General features: G+C 27.5%; 1 protein-coding gene across 2 annotated transcripts in view; it reads right to left on the reverse strand.

Annotated features, from left to right (window-relative positions):
* The window catches only part of LOC107451200 (ribosomal protein S6 kinase beta-1), a 39,483-nt gene extending 18,587 nt beyond the window's left edge, over positions 1-20,896 (reverse strand). The window contains exons 1-11 of one of the 2 annotated variants that reach the window (XM_016067218.3): positions 20,574-20,896; positions 17,742-17,776; positions 16,744-16,861; positions 16,578-16,646; positions 13,828-13,899; positions 10,001-10,134; positions 9,492-9,592; positions 8,779-8,869; positions 8,606-8,696; positions 7,344-7,385; positions 2,317-2,382 (exon numbers count right to left, since the gene is read on the reverse strand). In XM_016067218.3, coding sequence (XP_015922704.1) covers positions 2,317-2,382; positions 7,344-7,385; positions 8,606-8,696; positions 8,779-8,869; positions 9,492-9,592; positions 10,001-10,134; positions 13,828-13,899; positions 16,578-16,646; positions 16,744-16,861; positions 17,742-17,776; positions 20,574-20,660 — 906 coding nt within the window. In that variant the 5' untranslated portion in view covers positions 20,661-20,896. The remainder of the gene's footprint in view (positions 1-2,316; positions 2,383-7,343; positions 7,386-8,605; positions 8,697-8,778; positions 8,870-9,491; positions 9,593-10,000; positions 10,135-13,827; positions 13,900-16,577; positions 16,647-16,743; positions 16,862-17,741; positions 17,777-20,573) is intronic. The other variant, XM_016067219.3, reaches the window with a different exon arrangement.
* Between the last annotated feature and the right edge of the window lie 439 nt (positions 20,897-21,335).

Below are 21,335 nucleotides of genomic sequence, written 5' to 3' on the forward strand. Positions count from 1 at the left end.
AATATAGGTTTTTGCCACTTTTTGCCACTTTGCTTGGCAAAAACCTGTTTTTGCCAGGACGGTTTTTACCGGTATTTACCATGGTTTTTTCCACCTGCGGCAAAATCTTGCCAACCCTGCTCTTTGCCCAAAAATAGGTACGGTTCCAACAAATAAATGTAAATTATTTATTCATTTATTCATTACTTAAAGGTATTAACTTGTAATATTTGTAATCCATTCTAAATATTATTCTCTAATATTACGGATTAATATTCGATATTTAGTCTAAATTAAAGGCTAAAAACTAAAAGTGGTATTCTTTTATTATAAAGTAATCCTGTAGTTAAAATTACCATATTATATAACATTTTATAAAAAATATATAGAAAAGTTTCATGAGAAACATACTGAAAACAGTATGCAACTTAATCATTTTCTAATTTTCAAACATCAAATTAGTTAGTTATTTTGATAATAAACTTTATATAAAACTGATTCCAGACAAAATAGGCAATTAAAATAATTAATACAAAACTATTAATGGGAATTAACTACGCGCAATTTAACTGAACAATCTGGCGAAAATCATTTATAGAACTATTTTTATAGTAACCAAAAGTTGATAAGGAATTTAAAAAACAGAATTGTATATAAAATTGCAATTTAAACTGAACAAAAAGATTAAGTTAAAATTTTATTTCAATACACTGTGGAACAAAACCAACATAAATGCAAAAAAAAATTTTTTTTTTTGGAGATCTTTGAGTATATTTAATTTTTTATCGAGCATTCAGGTTGTCGATAAGAAAAAACAGATAGCAATCTATAAACTCCCCAAACGATGGTTACAACAAAACAAATCATGTAATTTCATAAAGGAATAACAGAAACTTAAAAATATTTCTCAAAAAACCCAAAAATTCCAAGCTTTCGAAATCCAGGTGGGTTGGGCTTTTTAAATAAAACCAGAGTTTTTTCAAACCTTAGTCCCATTCGCATCTTTGTCTGTGGAAAAGTAACACATTGACAAGAATTTCTTTAGATACAAAAACAGGTGAAAGTTGCTGTGAACAAGATTGGAACTGTAAGGCAGATAGTCAAACAGCTGCAAGAGAAACTTCGCGAGTTTTGTTAAATCTATATCTGACGTACATGGACAAAACTACACAGAACAAAGCAATAGCACTGAGCATACTTTACTGCATCTTTTACAATAAATCTACTCATGTAATTATATTTTTAAGTTCTTGGGGAAACTTTCTTTTTGAATGATCCTAGTATTTTAAAATCTCCCCTCCGATATAAGTATAAAAGAGAAAGAAAACAAATAGAAATGAAAGAACCTTAGATACATTATCTACAATTATATCAAGCCTTAAATAAGTTTCCCTTATTGAATCAAGAATGCCAACACATATCTATTCCTATATCTTTTCTCATATGAAAATGAATATAAATATAAAGAAAAAAAATTAGAAAAAAATTATTGCATGCTTACTCATCAAAAATAAGAACTTAATTATAAAATATGTAGTTGTAGTTAATGTACGCAAAATTTGTATTTGACTAGCAAAAATGCAAACTAAGGCTTAGGTGTTTTATGATTTTGTATGTCATAAATGCATTTACATAAAAAAGAACCTTTTAAAGGATAGTGTTTACTGGAACTAAGCACATAAATGCTGTTATATTTCCAAATACTTAAATGTATGATTCAAAATCACATTTAACCAAAGGAGATTGGTGACTGTAATAATTATACACAATATCATTAAAATAACAAAAGAAAAAAAGCTTTTATAATGTATAGTTCATATTTGATAAATTATTTTACAGTACAGAACCCGTTATCCGGAAATCAGAAAACCGGAAAACCAAAAAACCGGAACGAAATTCGATAAATTTTCCCGCAATTTTTAAAAAAAAAATTTTTTTTCCTCATCAGATTTTATGATTTTTCTTTCTTTTTTGAAAGATGTTTACCTTACCATCATTTCAAAAATAATCATTAGTGTATTACCTCATCGTTTTTTCTTATTTTTAAGATTATTTACAAATATATTTCTTTTTTAGTTGGGTTTAACACTAAAAAAACGGCTTTTTGTAGCGATTCAGAAAACCGGAAAAATCAGTTATCCGGAATAGCGATAGTCCCGATCATTCCGGATAATCGGTTCTCTACTGTATTTAAAATTTTCAAGTTGCTCAATCTCAAAGAAAAATACCAATGTTGTGTTTATTGTGTTTGAGATATTTGCACATTTTTCAGAATTTTATAATTTTCCTTGGGGAGACCCATAAATTGATTAAAACAAAGAAAAAATTTAAACTCACTCTTCTAATCAAATCTCTTGATTCATTAGTCACATAATGTGGAAACATAAGTTTATGCTTCATTATCTGAAAAAAAAATAAGTTATCACCACAGTTGTAAAAGAAAAGTTAAACTTAAATAGACATTGTGGATTTGAAATTCACACAAATTGCCTCACAGTCCAGCAGTACATTAAAAAAGTTACACCGACAACAAATAAGCAAGATAGTTTTTCACACTTTTTTAAATTAAAGTAATCTAATACCATTTCAAAATATATAATTCAAATAATAATCATTAAAAACTACAATAAATTAGCATAAAACTAAAATTTTAAAAAGTTTAGTTTTATTTCAAATAAATTTAAAATTGGGCTTATAAAAATAAATCTTGTACAATCCAAATTTTCCATTTTTTCTTACAAAGGGAGTTTTTCAAAAATATCATATGCATAAAATTTGACTATTTGTACTTTTAAATCTTAAAAATAAAATTCCTTTTACTAGTTAAACATAAAAACTTGTGCTAGAAAAAGAAAATGGCTCTAGAAAATAAATATGAATATAAATATATCTCACAAATAATATGCTTGAAATGAATAATTTCGAAAAAAGCTAGGACGAAAAATATACCTAGAAAAAAAATTATATTTACTTGATTGAAAAGAAAAGGCTACATGTTTCAAACACCCAGTATAAAATACTCTTCCTTAGGACCACAAAACTTATGAAAACATAGAAACATATCAGAAACAAGTAAAGGCACAGTGCTTAACAAAAAAAATTGATGAGGAATATTAAAAAGAGGGAAAAATCAGAAAAATCATTATTCGTAATTATGAAGTGGTTCCTTTAATATTTTCATACAATTGCCACAAAATTACCAATATCCTCTATTAAATATCATTTCCGTGCCTGTTAGTAAAATGAAGGATTCTGTCTGTATTGATAATGGCAGGGGTTGCAATGGAACGAACGTGCCATTGTCATTGCAACTATGGCAATATGGGGTAATCCTGGAATGCTTTTGAGATTTAAACAGGGTTCGCCAAGTGGGCCCACTTTGAAAAAACCCACTTGGAACGATAAGTGGGTTTTTTCAACAAAAAAAAATTTTTTTTTACTAAAACTTATTGTTTCGCATTTAGTTTCATATAATTTATTGTGCAGCATAAATTTGTCAAATAGAGTTGCATGATTTATATGATTAAGTTTCTAATATTAGTAAAGTAAAAGAAACTCGGATCTGCATATAATTTTATAGTAGGTACTATTGAAAACTTCAAGTGGGTTTTTTCAAAAAGTAATATTTTAATGATATTAAATCAAATAAAAATTTAAATAATATAGTCTGAAAAGATCAATTTTTCAACTATAGTTGCATGCTTTATATATTAATAAACAGGTAATATAATACATACAGGTAATATAATAATATAATATATTAAAAAAAATTGAAAAGAAACAATTTTTTTCTTTTTTTACCAAGTGATACATTAACAAATTTAAACAGTTTTATTTTCTAGCTTAAGAAAAAAAAAAGCTAAAACTTTTTATAGGAGAACTTTTTAAAATTATTTATCTAAAAATGAAATCCTTTTCTAGGGTTAATTATTTGAAAACAAATGGGACAAGTAACTGATACTCTTTATAATTATACGTAGTTTTAATTTCACTTTCTATTAATCTTATTATAGAAACATGTAAGACCATTAAATATTTATTTCAGTTTTTTATTTAACTCAAGTCAGATGAAATTTTAGTTTTTACTGATTATAAATATTTACAGATTATAATTTTATAATGGGTAATATCCATATGTTTAATAAATATAGTAAATAAATGTGTGTGAAAACAAAAAGATTAATAAACTTGTTCCTTTTATATTACTGCATTTATATTTTATAATTCTTGAGTTAAAAAATTATGAAACGTAATGTACTTAAAAATAAAGAAGATTCAAATATGTATTAGTGATAATGCGTTATTTAAACTTAATATAAAATACATATAACCAGGGTTCCCCAAGTGGGCCCACTTTGAAAAAACCCACTTGGTGGTTTTTTTCACAATTTTTTTTTTTTTTTAAATTTGGTTCAAAAAGAAGTATCTCCTAATACTATCATTGGACACATCGTTGAAGTTAACAAATATTTTAGAAATGTGCATCAAGCACATGGATGGGCAATGGAAAAAAACTGCTTGATGACCAAATGATACTAGGTGGAATTCATATTGTGAGCACGTAAAAACTTTTGCCAATAATTACCATAAATATGAAGAGATTGTTCTTGAACATCAAAATGAATCTAATAATAATATGTCAAAAATATTAAATAATGTTGGGCTTTACCAATAAACTATCAATTGGGAAAAACAGATATCAATTGTTTCTTAAGCTTTAAAAAAGCTTCAATCAGAAAACATTTCAATTTCAGAAGCTGTTGAAATATGAATTAACTTACTATCGTGTGATGAATTAGAACCCCATACACATTTTGTAAAAAGATTCAATCAGGCTGTTCAGCCACATCATTTATTAGCATATGCATCCTGGATCCCGAAACAAGGGGACAATTTTTAAATGATGAACAAGACCAATTAGCAGAAAGCTGTCTTTCTAAGCATCATCCAGAATTTCTGCCACGTGTTATGGCATCCAAAATTTCCGATCCTGAATACTTTCCAAAATCAATGATGCTTGACACTGTTATTGAACAGTTTTCATCAAAAAATAGTGGAAAATTATGGCAAAAAAAATAAATAAATAAGTAAATAAATAAAATTCCTAGCTTCCACAAAATTTCTGTCAATTCTTTTTTCTTTGCACTCAGCACCAGCATCCTCTGTCTCTATCGAAAGACACTTTTCAACTTTCGGTTTGGTGCAGAGTAAACTTCGAAATAGATTAGGAATAGATAAAGCTACAAAACTCGTAAAAGTGTATCGCCATCTAAGAGAGAAATGTAGACACTTTGAATCTGTTGTATGATAATAATAATAAAGGAAAAAATGGACCTTTTTTTTTAAGTTAACTCTTAACATCTGCTGACAATTTTTAACTATTTGGAGAAAGTTTATCACAATTAAAAAACAGTTAAAAATTAAAATATTACTTTTAAGATTTTTTAAATATTATTTTTAAGATTTCATTTGAATACAATTTATTTTGTTTCTTTTAATCATGCTTAAAAATATTGAAAGCAAACAAAAAAAATTTCTATTAAGTGATACATTAAACAACAATAAACAAATTTAGAATTTTATTTTCTGATTTTAAAAAAATAAGCTATAATTTTTTATATATGCTTTTCTATAATTTTAAGATAAATTTGTTTTTTGAAACTATAAAGTTAAAATGTATCTAAAAATGCATATATTTATCTAAATATTTGAAAAAAGGGACAAGTAACTGATACTCTTTATAATTATGCGTAATTTTAATTTCACTTTCCATTAATCGTATTATAAAAACATGGAAGATCATTAAATATTTATTCCAGTTTAATTTTATTACAGGTAAAAGTCAGATGAAATTTTAGTGTTTACTGATACAACACTATTTAATTAAAAAAATATTTTCACAGTGATATTTATGAGCACTAAATGAAAAAACCCAATTTTCCCGGGTTTTTTCAAATAAAACCCAATTTTCCCCGGGTTTTTTCAATGAAACCCAGGCGGGCTGGGTTTTTTCAAAAATCCCCGGGTTTTTTCAAACCCTGAATTTAGACCAAATGAACATTGCAAATATTGTTATTAAGAGATTAATAAAAGCTCGTATATTGATAATTATCAAAATGGCAAATGAGTTAAACTCTTTTTACTCTTGACACATCAGCTTATCTTGATATCCTAGCCCTAGAGCCTTGTTTCATTCGCATCAATGCAAATTTTATTAGTTAATGATCTCACTTCTGCCCTAATCCTGCATTGTGCAAGTAAATTTATTCTGTCCATATTCGTTTTTTTCTGCCACTATCATCCTCTTGGCTACCTTGATTTGTCTTGTTTCTCCCATTTTTTTAAATTTTCCCTCTTTTTTTTTGTCAACTGTAGCTTTATTTGTTTCTAAGTTTTCAACATTCATACGTTGATATCCTGACAAGGTTTGTGGGTGTTTTAGACGCTTGAAACATGAAACTGTTCTTTGATTTCAACTTTAAAATAATTTTTTCCTTTTAAAACATATCCTTTCATTTATTTTTTAATTTTTACTTCCTTTTATATATGAGTGTGTATTTGAGTAAAGGCAAACATACAAACATATTTCTATATTCAAGTAAATATTTAGCCATATCAGAAAGTAGGGCTTATACAATTCTATAACTTTAAAATATAAGAGGTTACAAGGGCAAGATATAAACACATAAAACTTGCGTAATGGAGATAGATTACAGCAATTCAGTTTAGTATTCCCAGCTATGCCTAAGAGAATGACATCAACTTTCCTTGAAAATTTAAAAATTAATATATTCAACGGCAAAGTAATTTACAATAATAAGTGAAACACAAATAGTAATAATGCCTGAACTTTACTAACATTTAAAGTTTAAACTTGAGGTAAGGAACTAATACATTAACTACAGGACAACAGTTCTAAAATTTAAAACTTCAGAATAATTTTAATTAATATTTAATAACATGCATATCACAAGCTATACTTGTCACATATTATGTATTGAAAATGAAACTGTTAAACCAACCTTTTATATCAATTATGAGACATATTCTAAACATACCTATATTACATAAAATATTATAAGTATTTTAAGCATTTTAATTAATCTAAAAATTTCATATTTAGAAAAATGATGCCTTCAAAATAGTAAAAAAAAAACATTTTTAGTTAGTGTGTTAAATCTTAATAACTCTAATCAATGCATAGTTTAATATACTAACTTTAAATATTCAAAATACAATTTTAAAAAAAATTTCAGAAGTGTTATAATAATAAAACTTGCATATTGTAATAATTCAGCAAAAAACAATCTTACTATTTATCAACAGAAATAAAAAAACAATGAGTTTGAAACAAATATTTATACCTTTTCAATGGTCTTCTTTCTATTTTCTGCTTGAAATGGAGGCTAGAATGAGAATATTGATCATAAAAATAAAATAAAAATTTTTGTATATCTACAGTACAAATTTTTTGAAAAATTCATAATTTTCTTCTTAAATAAGATATATTTTTGTCTTAATTTAAAATAAACCTTTAAATTAACAACAACAAAAAAATCCAGAAAAAATCTAAAAACTTATGAAAATATTTGGAAACAAATTTGGCCTTTTAAATTTGTAAAAATTTATTAAATTCCGTAAACAGGGTGTGTAGCGAAAATTTGGGAAGTTTGAGATGGGAAGATTGAGATGATAAAGCTTAGAAATTTTTAGTGTATGACTAAAAATTTCTAAGCTTTACTACTACTCTGAATTCACACTACTCTGAATTCACATGAAAATACATAATTAACGAATAATTTCCAAGTAAAGTTCAAGGTTTACGGTACTGATCTGTAGAATAGTGCAAGAAGGCCATCAGCTTGCCAGTGACGAAGAATTTCTTTTGCGATTAGGGAAGAAAAAATTGGCAATGTGTAATTGGCCCCTACCATCAGTAAAAATTTCAGAAAGTCTTAGTTAGACTTCAAAAGGTGGAAAATGAAGTCTGGAATCAAGAATCTCTTGCAAAATGCAGCATATATGCACATGAGAGAGAAGGAATTCTGCTCACCAAATCCTGCTTAGTGTATCCAAAGTCATAAGTATATTATGAAACATGTAAAATGATCGTCACGTTCATACGCTAAAGACAAACGGTACGCCAAAAAGGATTATAGTTCAATAACCATGCTTTTTGCGTAATTCGAGGCAAAACTAGACATGCTACAGAAAAGAAAAATCTCATTTTGGAAAGTGGGAAATCAAGCACTATTTATAAACAATCAATGACAAAAAGCTTCTTTATCAGCTTTTAAAAAATGAAAATCAAAAATAAACACATTGAGCACTTTTTAAAATGCTATGCATCCTAGTAAAAGAGCATATTAGTTTGTCAACAGTATCCTTTCTAAAAATAAATTTTGATCATTTTATTCTTTACAACAAAAAATATGCTTAAAAGCCCCGAGGTTATTCATCTTGTACTATCATTTTGTTATGTAAAAATTTTACAAAAACAAAAAAATACTTTAGCAGCATGCTTTAGCAATAGAAACAAGATAAACAATGCTTTAGATAAATAGTAGACATTGCGATAATTAATACAACATTTTACAAAAATAAAAAAATCTTAAATATAACTTACAGAACCAGTTAACATATCATACATAAGAGCTCCAAAACTCCACCAATCAACAGCTCTACCATGTCCAACTTGAGCTAATATTTCAGGTGCCCTGTAATTAAACAATACCTCTAAGTTTTTTTAAACCATTTTATAAGTGGTGTGCAGTTTTTAGTATTTTCGAAATAACTTACATGTATTCGATAGTTCCACAAAAAGTGTGAGTTATAGAACCATCAAGTATGGACTCTTTGCATAAGCCAAAGTCGGTCAACTTTATATGCCCTAAAAATTATTGAATCATCGATTAGTAACCAATATCTACCATACATTACTAATAAAAGAAATTTTATACTTTCGCACAGAAATTAGAATGTCAAGAAAAATAACTTATTAGGAAATCTCAGTAATATCACACACAGTACTTTATACCCCACAATTTTAGATTTCCTAAAAAATCAATGCTAATCACAAAATTTTCATCAGAACTGCTTGAAAAATCAATGAATTCTCTATATGCCACAAGAGATGTTATAAGTAACCATTCATTGTAGCTCCTTTTAGGGACATTACTTGAAGTGAAAATGTTTTGGGATGTACACTAAAGAGTTATTTAAATTATTTTTCTCTAAAAAATTATTTGAACTTAGTAACTTTTTATAATCATCTTATACTAAAAATATTTTATACATTGACTTTCATTCCTGATATGAGTTAGAACATAGATTAAACTTGTATACAATTTTCAACTACATGCAAATCTCTTTCAAAAAACATTCCCAGAAAAAGAAGTAACAAATGAAATAAAATAAAAAAATAAAAAATATAAAGAAGTCAATATAAAGTTAAAAATAATAAGTAAAAAAGATCCATATTGATTAAATTAAGAATAAATTGCAGAACTCACCTAAATTATCTAGTAAAATATTCTCTGGCTTCAAATCTCTATAAATAATACCTTCTTTATGTAAATGCTCTAATGCCAACAATATTTCAGTCAAATAGAAGCTAAAAGATAAAAGTTAAGATAATTTTAAAACTGCAACCTAAAAATAATTGGGATATTTATAAATACAATCAAACTTTGTTTTGATGAAAAAGCATAACATATTTTATTACTTAAAAAAAAAACTGATTCTTTAATTAATTAATTTCTTAAAGTAATTGATATTCGATTTTTGATTAATAATTGATTTATGTGGATAGTGGCATTTATGTGGATAGTGGCATAGAATTTAGCATTGCGTTATGGTAAATGTTATTCCTACTAAGTGGAAGTAGTTGTGTTTTTTTTTATATTATACCCAATTAAACATTTTTTCTCCTTGAAGAAAATCAATTTGTGAAAGATGCCTCAGTTCACGTATTGTGCTCAAATTTAAAGTCTAATAAAATACTTTTAAGATATACACATACCAGGCTGTGTCTTCCAGCAGCATAACTTCTCTTTCTAGATGCATAAATAATTCGCCCCCACTTAAGTATTCCAAAATCAGGTATAACTTTTCTGGAGTTTGAAAGGCATAGTGAAGATCCACAATAAATGGGTGCTAAACAGAAAAAGTAAATAATTATTTCAGTTTCAAAAATTTTAGTGACATAAAACATCAAACGAGAAAAGCACTCCAAGACATATTTAAAAATAAAGAAAAAATATTAAACACACTTTTTTCATGACTAACTCTTTAAACAGTGGATTTACAATTAGTCAATTTTTAAAGTATCAGAGATATCTTATCAAATCAAAGCTGTTTCATAATCAAGAGGAGTTAGGTAGTAAAGTTTTATGAAAACTAGGATAGCTATTATAACATTCTAAATAAAATAAACAATTGTAGTATTTACATTTAAATAAAATATTAGAAAAATTTAAAGTAATGTTATTTAATACTATTTCTCTAGACTTGGCTTTTTTAAACTAACTTTTATAACAAAGGGCCATGCACAGCAGGTAAACCAATAAAGGACAGCAAGACCAAGTGCAGGCTTGCTACTTAAACAAAATTCCCCGATTTTTACAGGTTTTCCAGACATATATTTAAAAAATTCCAGACTAATATCACAGTATGTACTGACAGTATTATGGGCAAAATAAACAATAACCAAAAAAAAAAGTAATACAATGAAACCTCCAAAAAGACCACCTCTATGTAGCGACCATCTTTATTGCAACAACTTTTGGTAGGCACTGAATTTTTTCAATATACTTTGTGTTAAAGAAAAGACTAGGAAAGACTATGAAACCTCTCCCAGCGACCAGGAAACATCCGCTCCAAATGCGGAGAAGCTCAAATAAGGAAACACAAAAACCAAACATTATGACATTAAGATTGATTGAATCGTAACAAATTAAACACATCAGCAAGTGATAACTAGAAATCTAAATTTGCAATGCGTAATATTATAATATTAAAAAACCTAAATTTGAAAAATCAAATCTAAAGAATCAAAAAAATTATTAATAACTTCGGAAAAAAAACTATTATCAAACCATGTAAAGTTACATTGTATCACAAATTATATACAACAAAAAGTGATATTTCGAATCAAAATTCGAAAGTCATAATAACATCATATTAAAAATATCGGTAAAAGAAAAACCTTGTAAAGGAACCGAAAAAAATGATAAATAACTGCTGATAAATTATCAACTAAGGACGTAAAATTATGATGGAATCGTCACAAATTGAAAGTTTCAAAAAAAGTGATGGCTCAAATTCGAAATTCTCATGTCGGAACCATATATTAAATATAATATATAGGAAAATAAAATATAGGAAACAATTTGAAAAACCACGAGGAAGCAGCCAAAAAACGATCGCAAAAACATGGACTTATTAAAAAAATTAATAAAGAATAGTTACTGAGAAAACTTAATGTTCTTTATCAATTAAGAAATTTTCAGAAAAATATTTTCCATTCTCTACAAAAATGGACCCTAAAAATAAAAAAATTTGCATTAACCCCACATTATAGTATAGCATTATAATTTCCAAGTGAAATGACAATCCCTATACTTCATGAGCATTCTTGATAACAAGTTTAATTGAATTCATTTATCAAACCTTGGCGATAGAGGATTAAGAAAATTAATAATAAAAACATTAATAATTTATAAGAGATAATAAAACACTATTTATCCCAATAAATTTCTTAATAAAAAATAAGAAAAAACAATCTGAAGTATATCCATCCTTCTACATGTTATGGATTCTAGCAATCATAAACCTTTTTCCAATTGCAAGTTTTCTAAGTCACAAAACCACAGCATGCTGCGGTTCAGTTAAATTTGGCTCCAAGCCATATGGGGTGAAAACGAAAGTCTTGCATAGGAAACTTGTTCTACTGTAAATACAAATCAAACTCCCTGACTTTGCCAGATTTTGGCTCAAAAATGTTTAATTCCCTGATTTTTAGACAATTTCCAAATTCCTTGTTGTTTCACAGTATTCCAGGTAACGTAGCAACCCTGCAAACACTTAACGGAAATCGGTAATCATGGTTATTTTTATCAATATTTTAACCTTTTTGCCAGGCGGCTTAGTAATATATTTGCATAAATTTAAATGTTTTTAATATTAAATATTAGAATTCATTGTAAACTAAATGCAAAATATACTTTGTTATTAAAGTAAAAAATATTCCCTAAAATAAAATTTAACAATTATAAAATGAAAGTAAAAAAATTATTTTATTGAGTCATATAAATGCAGATTAAATGATTTCATTAAGAAAATATATAAGGATTGAAATTATTTAAATTACAACAAAACCATTAAAGTGCATATGCAAATAGAGATTCAACATTTTGTTACTTATACTTCAATTTTAAAATATATATTCATAAAATTATGTGCGGTATAAATATCATTTATCAAACTTATTTTTTAATGCTTAGTTATAAAATAATATAGGTTATAAAAGCATTTTAAAAGATATAAACAGTAACAACAACAATTATAAACAGTAATCAGTTGAAAATACACTTTTTCACATCAGTTGAAACACACAAGATTTTAAACACCATGTAAAAATACATTGCACTGACTGGCAAAAAAAATTATCAAAAAAAATTTTAAATAGACACAAATTAAGTGCGTCAAAAAGTTTATTTTCCAATGTGCTATTCAAAATTCTCATTTCGTTACAATATTGCACTAAAAATATCAGAATTTTCAAAACATTGCAGAAATGCTCAGCAATAACTGCCAATGAAATTGGCACAAATAAAACACACCAAAAAGTGTTAATTTAAATGTGCAATTCGAGACTCACAAGTAAATATAATAACATATAAAAAATAACTAGGTTTTAAAAATCACATAAGTCACTTGGAGATAATGAAATAGTCACAAATACAAAACGACAAAAGAGCACGTATCGCATCAAAAATATTTTGATTTTCTTTTAGAGGATTTCATTTTTAAGTTATAAATTTTAACTTTCTTTTACAGATAAGAAATTCTAAATTCATCAAAAAAAAACCATCTGTTGTCAAAAAATAACCTGACGGGTGATTTGACGTCAGACCAACAACACCTATGATGTCAAAATCTCAAGAGTAATAGAAAAACAAAATTCTTTTTTTTTTTTTTTCAGAAAGTATAGCACTTAGTAACTCTGAATTCCTGTTATGTGAGAGAATTTTAGACACCTTAAATGTGCTGGGTAATCCATGAGTAGAACATGCGGAAGATTTATAGTAACGATTTTAGTCCTTAGTTCAATTTAAATGTTACAGAAATCTTAGTTCAAATAAGTTAGTCTTTATTGTAATGTTCAACTCTGCAATGCGAAATAAGACTAACAATTTTCAGTACTACATGAAAATGCATAGCTACTGTGAAAACAATTTACTTTATTATGACAAGTTACTAAGGTGAAATCATGTGGAAATCCGTACCAATTACCATCGAAAAAGCAACAGAAAACCACATTGATTCTCAATGAAATTTGCACAAATTAAGATCGTCAAAAAGTTTTAAAATTTCTTAAGAGTCATTCATTCCATGTCAAAAATTTCCTTTTTTTTAAATTTCTCAAGAAAAGAAAATTTTACGTTTATCATATTTAGGTGCTACCATGGGTTCAACATTAATAACTGGCAGGCTGCATGTGACCTGCAGGTCTCAGGGTGTGTAACACTATTTTAGACAATAGAGAGAGAGTAGAAAGCTCTTTTTAACCTTCAAATAATGATAAACAATGCACTAAAGAATTGTATAAAATAAAAAAATTGCTACCTTAACTGCTTCCAAAATGTTTCTCTCGGCTTTTGTATGAGCTGTATCTTTTTTGTTTCTCACAATTTTTGCCTGAAACATATAAACTTATCAAGCACAGCTATAAAACAAATAGTGAAACATTAAAAATTACTCATTTTAACGTACTGCTTGTTGATATAGTGATCAAATTTTCACATACTAAGATGTATTTGTCTTTGTTTGGAGTTCTACCCAAAAACATGCTAATTATTCTAAATTGTAAAATGAGTCACACAAAAAAAACTTTCTCAACATAAAAATTTTTAACAGGTGTGGATTTTTGACCATCAAAATATGGGAAAGCATAATGACTACCAAAGTTTGAAAGTCTGAATGTTAATTTCTCTTTTTGTTTACAGCTTGCTTTATAAATTTTAAACAATTTAAGAACCAAAAAATTTTTGCACACAATTATAAACTTGCAAAAAACAAAAGATAATTCTAAATGAAAAAAATTTGGTTTGCAATAGTTTATTATTAAATTTAATAAAAGTTAAATATTAAACCCTTACAAAATTTTACATCTATATCATTCTAAACTACATAATTTTAAATAACAGAATATGTCTATGAAGTTTTAAATAATAGAATATAAAGAAATGTTCATTCACGGAAAATATGTTTGTGTGTCTCAGAGGTAAAAATTAAGAAAATTCAGTCACTGGTCTAAAATAATCGGCTAACTAGTCTTGCTTTTGTTGAAAAAAAGTTAATAAAGTGAATTCAAATGAAAAATTATAATACAAAGAATACATACTGTTCACATTTTTGTTGAAATGTGACATTTTTTGTGAAAAAGCACTCATCCTTTTACATTGATTGTTGGAATGGGGGATTACTGATGATTATTTTACGATGGTTTAGGTCAAATTTTGGTTGTCCCAGTATAAAATTAAAGCTCTAGAACCGATTTTATAACTTAAAAATATTGTTTATGCAAATTTATTAGCCTATTCCCACAAACCAATAAAATTGTGTCTTAGTACATAAACATCTGATCATTAAAATCAGAAGTTAAGATATTCTGTTTTTAATTTTGTGTATTTTACATTAATACCCTACATAAATAATGGCAGATTTCTCCACTTAAATAATATATATCTAAAAGTAGGATTTAAGCTTAAAAAAAAATAAAAACTAATTTGTAATGATTACATAAATTAGCAAAACAAAACTTGTTAATTTCAAATAAGCAATAAGACTGCTCCACTTTTCTGAGAAAAAAATTATTTGAAAATAAGCAAATATAGTTATTACAAAGCTTCACCAGTAGTAAAATTATCCATTTTTGTCAAATTTTTAAGACACAAGGAAAAAAAAAATTTTTTATGTGTTAAGCTATCTTACAAATAAATTGGAGAGCATTAACCCCTTAACTGCCGCGGGCGCATATATACGTTTCGGCCAGACGATGCGTTAACTGTCACAGGCGTATATATACGCTTTCCCGAAGTACCATGCTTTGTATTGCGCTGCTATAAATAGAACTACACCCCCTACTTCAGAATGCAGTAAAATAGCCTTGAAAGTGTTTGCTTTGCGAATGAATTACTAATTTCGGGTGAGGGGGAATGGGAAAAGGATGTTACGGAAAAGTGATATTGTATTAATCGCTTGGTTGTATTTATTTGAGTAAGGTCGAGTTTATTCTTTTTTCGCTTTCGTTTCCCGTATGTATTTGGTGCTTTTTGTTATTTCCATCAACGTCTTCAAAGAAAAAAGCATCGCGAAAATGTGCTGTTTGTTCAAGGAAAAAAATCCAAAAAAAATCCCGCTATCAGTGCGATGAATGTGATGTGTCCAACCATGTTTCAGGATTTATCATACAACAGCTAAGTTTTAACATCTTTTATATTGTATTTTTATTATTTAATTTAAATTTTGTATTTTCTTTCTTTCCTTTTTCTTGTCTTGTAAAACTAAACTGTCTTTAAATTGCAAAGCGTGCATCATTTTCCCCCACCAAAACACCGTGTAAGAAAGTGCACTTGAGCGAAAAACGGTGGCACTGGGGAGTGAATCATGTTAATTTCACTCGGCAGTTAAGGGGTTAAAATCAGTAAGGAAAACTGAAATTTTCACAATAGTGTGAAAGGAGGAATCAAATGGTTTTTTTTTTTATTAATTTATAGAAAAGTTTAATTGCCTACAACAATATAACAGATTCAAAGCAAACCTGCTGATATTTACTTTTTTATTATACTATTCTAACAAGGTAATGTATTTTTAAATATATTCATTTTGCTTTACATTTCTTTAAATATTAGTGGTTTCAAAATTGTAATTAAGTAACAAAATTAAGTGTTGCATTTAAAAATAGAGAGAGATTTTAAGTAAGAAACAAAAAATTTTCACTAAATTTGACTAAATAAAACTAAGGATTTGATTGGTGTCTAACACATTAAAAAAACAGCATATTTTCCTTCAACGCAGATTTGTTTTCTTCTCAGTGAGGGAATGAAGAATTTATTTTCCCTGAACTTTAAAATAATAAAACATTACAAAGTTTTAGTTAATTTATTTTTCATTTTAAAATTTATTAAATATTTCTCATCTTATAATCATTCTTAAGCAATAGTCTTCATATTACAATAATTACTAAAGAAGTAGGCTACAATCAACAGTAGAATTATTCAAGGTTAAATCAACTGTTTAGTATTTTTATATTAGAAATCTTCAGATGGTTATTTAAATTATAAAAATTGAAACTAATTAACTAAGGATGTTACCTTCTTTAATACTTTCATGGCAAATATCTTGCCAGAATCCTTACCACTTATTTTTCGAACTTGAAATACCTGTAAAAAAAAATAACAATTAGGACACATCCGAAAATATTTAGTATATTTTGTCATCAGTTTTAAAAACTTAAGATTTAGCTAAATTAAAGAATACCTTTCCATATCCACCTTTTCCTAAAACTTTAAGAAGTTCAAAATCCTTGACTCCTGCTTTCTTTGTGCTAGAATCAATTTCAAGATCTGTTATGGTAACACTTTCTATATCTTCAGACCTAACGTAAGAAAAAAAATTGGAAATTACAAAGAATTTTAGAAAAAAATTCAATAAGAGCAGATTAGTTTTAATTTCACTCTTTGTGAAAATGTGTTAGTCAATACTTGGCATAAGAGTTGGTTATGTTAAGAATTGTTGAAAATTGCCTCTAGGGATAATTGGATAAAACATAAGAATCATTATTCCAGATTTAATTGGATTTCATTTCAAAATAGTTGACATAGATTGTTATTTACTTAAAAAATATAATGTGAAGATGAGCTTTTTTCAATTCTTCTAATTCCGATTCAAAATTTTAAAAAAATAAGGAGGCAAACTTTATTTCATCATGGGTCTCAAAACAGAAAAACAAAAATTACTGAGAAGACATCATATAGGTTGAAGACAGAGTGGTGAGCAAGGAAGGAACTCGCTTAGTATAATTGCAAATCAATCAAAAGAAAATTATGTGCAAAAAAACTTTTTGAAGAAAGATTATTTTTTTGCTTTAAGGTTTTTTTTTATTACAGACAAAACAAGGAGAGAAACATGTGTAAATTAAAAAAATTTAAAAAAAAACTACTTCATAAGTTATAGGGGGAAAAAGATGCAAATAAGAACACTTCTTAAGTTTTAAGAGAATAATAATATTCATACAGCAACAGATAGAATTTTTCCCCCTATTGCAAGAGTGTTTTAAAAATACATATGAACAAATTAAATTGGCTTTTTAAAATTCAAATTAAAACTTATTTTAGATTAATCCTGATTTCTTACTCAGCAAATAAGTTTTGTAAAAAATAATACACTAAGCAGAATATTTGAGTTTTAAAACTAAACTAAGAAACCAATCTTTTTGAGGTGAAGTAATGATTCAGTAAAACACAAAATACACTTACTCAAGGGAAGAATTTAGGTAATCATCAGACATCTTCTGAAAGAAAAATGTACAAAACTGTTAATTATGAGATTTTTTACAAAACTTGTTAATCAGAAATTTTATTTGCTTCTATAAAACCACAAATTCCATAAATTCCAAGAAAAAAATTTTTTACACACACCCATATCATATATAACACTGTTTAAACTTATTTTTTGAACTGTACAATGGGTTACCTAAACTATACAGTGTTGTAAAAGATAAAGTAAGTAATGTTACACCACACAATAGTTTGATTTTTAACACTGAATTTTTTAACTTCCTATATTAGGAGTGCACAACTTTTTAGACTGAAGGGCCACAAGCATAATTAGTCATGTTAGTGGCAAAATTTTCAAGTTGCAATAAAATATCAATTAAAATGTAAGGATTCGAGATACTAAGTACATATGCATGCAACTGACAAAAAAATTATGAAAAAATAATATTAACCATGAAACAAGCACAAATAGTATCAAAAACTGTTTATTTAAAAGCACGATAACATTGTAGTTAAAAGTTTACAGAATCCTCATGCATGCATATCTTTTAATTTACAAATTAGAAATAAAATAGTGCTTTATTTATATCATTGTTATTTCTTTTCCATTTTTGCCCCAGTTTTTTTACAGTGCCATTGCAAATATACGAACACTGGGAATGAATAAAACTTTTTGAATAACGCTTAGAAATTAAAAAATAATCATTTCAAATATTCAGTGGACAGATTTTTACACATCTAAACTGGAATACAGAATAAATCGGGGGTCTGTCCAGACATTTTGTGAAAGGTCCGGTTTTTGTAAAATTATGAAAAAATTACTCGTAATTAGTGAATATAAAATAAATGTTAAGACACATTCTTTCAACCAGGGTCCTACTTTTGTGAATGTGTGAAAATAGGGTCCTGTTATAGCAGAAAAATTTTTCAGGGAGTTTTAAAATTGTAAAGAGATACAAGTTTATGCTCAACACTGTAAAATTATAAATTTAAACAATTAAATTTTAAAAAATAAACAGCAATCGCTGCTACTAAATTAGAGATGCAACATAGAAATATTTGGTATTTAGCCTATACTGTTGAATGCGGAATATTCATTTCAGACAAATAAAAGCGTCTGTCAAAGGCAAAACTTAGTTCGTTCACATCTATATTTCTTGCCCCCCCCCCTTCCTGGGAAGGGTTTATCCGATTAACAAATCAATAATAAAGATAAACACATTTGTGAAGGGTCCGCTATTATGAAATCTTGTTTTGTGAAGGGTCCGTTAACCGACCCAAATTTCTTCTAAACAGACCCCTGTAAATTCTAAGTTATGGTAACTTCAAGACAGTGAACTAAAATATTAAACTTTACCCAGGACAAACCACAAGATATTTTTCGCTTTTCTAAAATCGCTATCGCACTTTAGCTATAGTGATTGGAACTAACAGATATCAATACTGAAATATCTCCATAACAACTACTCCGAAGATAATAAATGAAAGGAATTTCTCGTTTTAACGCATTTAGAATTGAGGAGAAAAGTTTGCAATCACCTGATAACTAATATACTATTAATTCCGTATCCTGATCTGTGGCAGAATAATCGCCAAGTCTTGGCAACTTCCAGGCAGCGGCCGGCGAGAAATTAAAAAAACATCACAGAAAGGGACCAACTTGAAGTGTATAACTCATAGCCACCCCCAAGCAAACATCCACATGTTTTGTTTTTTTTTTTAAATTTAGAAGTTTAAATTTAAAATCTATTTGGCACCTTGGCGATTGTAGTTGGCTCAACAGATCAGGTTACGGAAATATCAATAGAAGGAGTATTTATAAAATGTTATGGAAATTTAGCAATCATTTGTTGCCAAAATTCTAAGGGCAAATAACCCATTTAAACAAAAATTTATTAAATACATGATATAAATTTGTTAATTCACTTATGCAAGACGATTAATATTCGAAGTTTCTACCTCTTTATACCATTTTTTACATGAAAAAAACAAAACTTTCCCCTTTTAAAATGTACTTAACAAGTATGCTAACAAATTTAGAATTTTAAGATAAAATGCCAAGTATCAAGCTTAAACTTTTGTGTTACCTAATTTTTTTATGTTAAATAACCAGAAGAAAATTTATTTTGACACTATTTGATTGGAGATTTATTTTTCTTAACTTCATAAAATATTAAAATGTTGTCATTGCATTTCAAACTTTTAAAATAAATTATTTTTGCGAGTTAAGATATTAAAATATTTCTTTTTGAAAATACGTAATAAATATTTATATAGATTTGTAATATTAAAAACAATATGTTTCTATTTGAATTAAGGTTTCTTATCCAATATCAAATATTGCCTTTAATATTAGATATACTTGCCTTTAATATTAGTATGTGAAATCACTAATATTAAAGGCAAGTTCAAACCAAAACATTACGTTACGTAATTTGTGGTCGAGAAATACAGTTCCACATTATTCGACCTACATGCGTTTAATATAGGGCAAGGTCAATATACTTCATGACCAACTTAATTCACATATTATTGAAGATAAAAACGAAACTAAAGGGTAAAATTTTACAACAAAAAAATAAATTTAAAACAATGTAATAAAAAAATAGCAATTTTACGCATTTTTTAAAAAAACGTATGAAACAGATAATTAAGTAACAAAATTAAAACTAAAACTCATAGTCAATGACCTTGATTGAGAAAATTTTTATATTTGAAAGTTATATAAATTTTTTTAAAAATTGAGGAAAGTTGTTTGATAGAATTTTTAGATAAGATAAAAGAAATTGAAAGTAAAATAATTAGGCCTACCTGTCCATCATCTTCAAATTCATCATCCTCTGTATCTTCGTCATAGATATATGACTCGTGTAGCTCTAAGTCAAAAACGTCAGTCATATTCGCTGAACGAGGGTAAATCAGTAGTTATATATTCTTATAAAAAATTTATTTAAAAATTATTTATCACTCCCGACGTTTCGAAATATATTTTCGAGACGTTGCGAGAAGGAAGAAAGTGAAAGACGAAAACAAAACTTTCACTTGGTTTAGCTGTCAACTCCTGATTGAGATAAACGTAGTGCGGTAGCCGAGTTAATCTGATCAGTTAGTTGCAGTCAGCAGGGTTTTAATGTGACAGAAATAAAAATCTTAATCAGCTTATTGGTTTTTAGTTTTTCAATTACTAATTGCGGCTGCCTAATTAAACTAATATAACTAATAACCTGCACTTTTCCTTACTCTCAGAGAACAGAATTGATTCCCTAAAAAACATATTTTGTTAAAATTGTAGTTCATTTACGTCGCAACGGGCTATTGGTGACGGTCTGGGAAACATCCCTGGCCCTGAGGATGATCCGAAAACATGCCATCACAATTTAGATCCTCTGCAAAGGGAATGGCACTCCCGCTTCGGCAGCTCCCGATGAACAGTTTAGCGAGTACCAATACCGCACACCCTCGGTCCCTACGCAGACTGATCCAACTGGTCACCCACCCGCACACTGACCGCAGCCAGTGATGCTTGACTTCGGTGATCTGCTGGAAACCGTGTCTTAACGATCAGTCCACTGC

This window comes from Parasteatoda tepidariorum, chromosome 3 (genome assembly GCF_043381705.1).
Source record: "Parasteatoda tepidariorum isolate YZ-2023 chromosome 3, CAS_Ptep_4.0, whole genome shotgun sequence".
Lineage (NCBI taxonomy): Eukaryota > Metazoa > Arthropoda > Arachnida > Araneae > Theridiidae > Parasteatoda > Parasteatoda tepidariorum.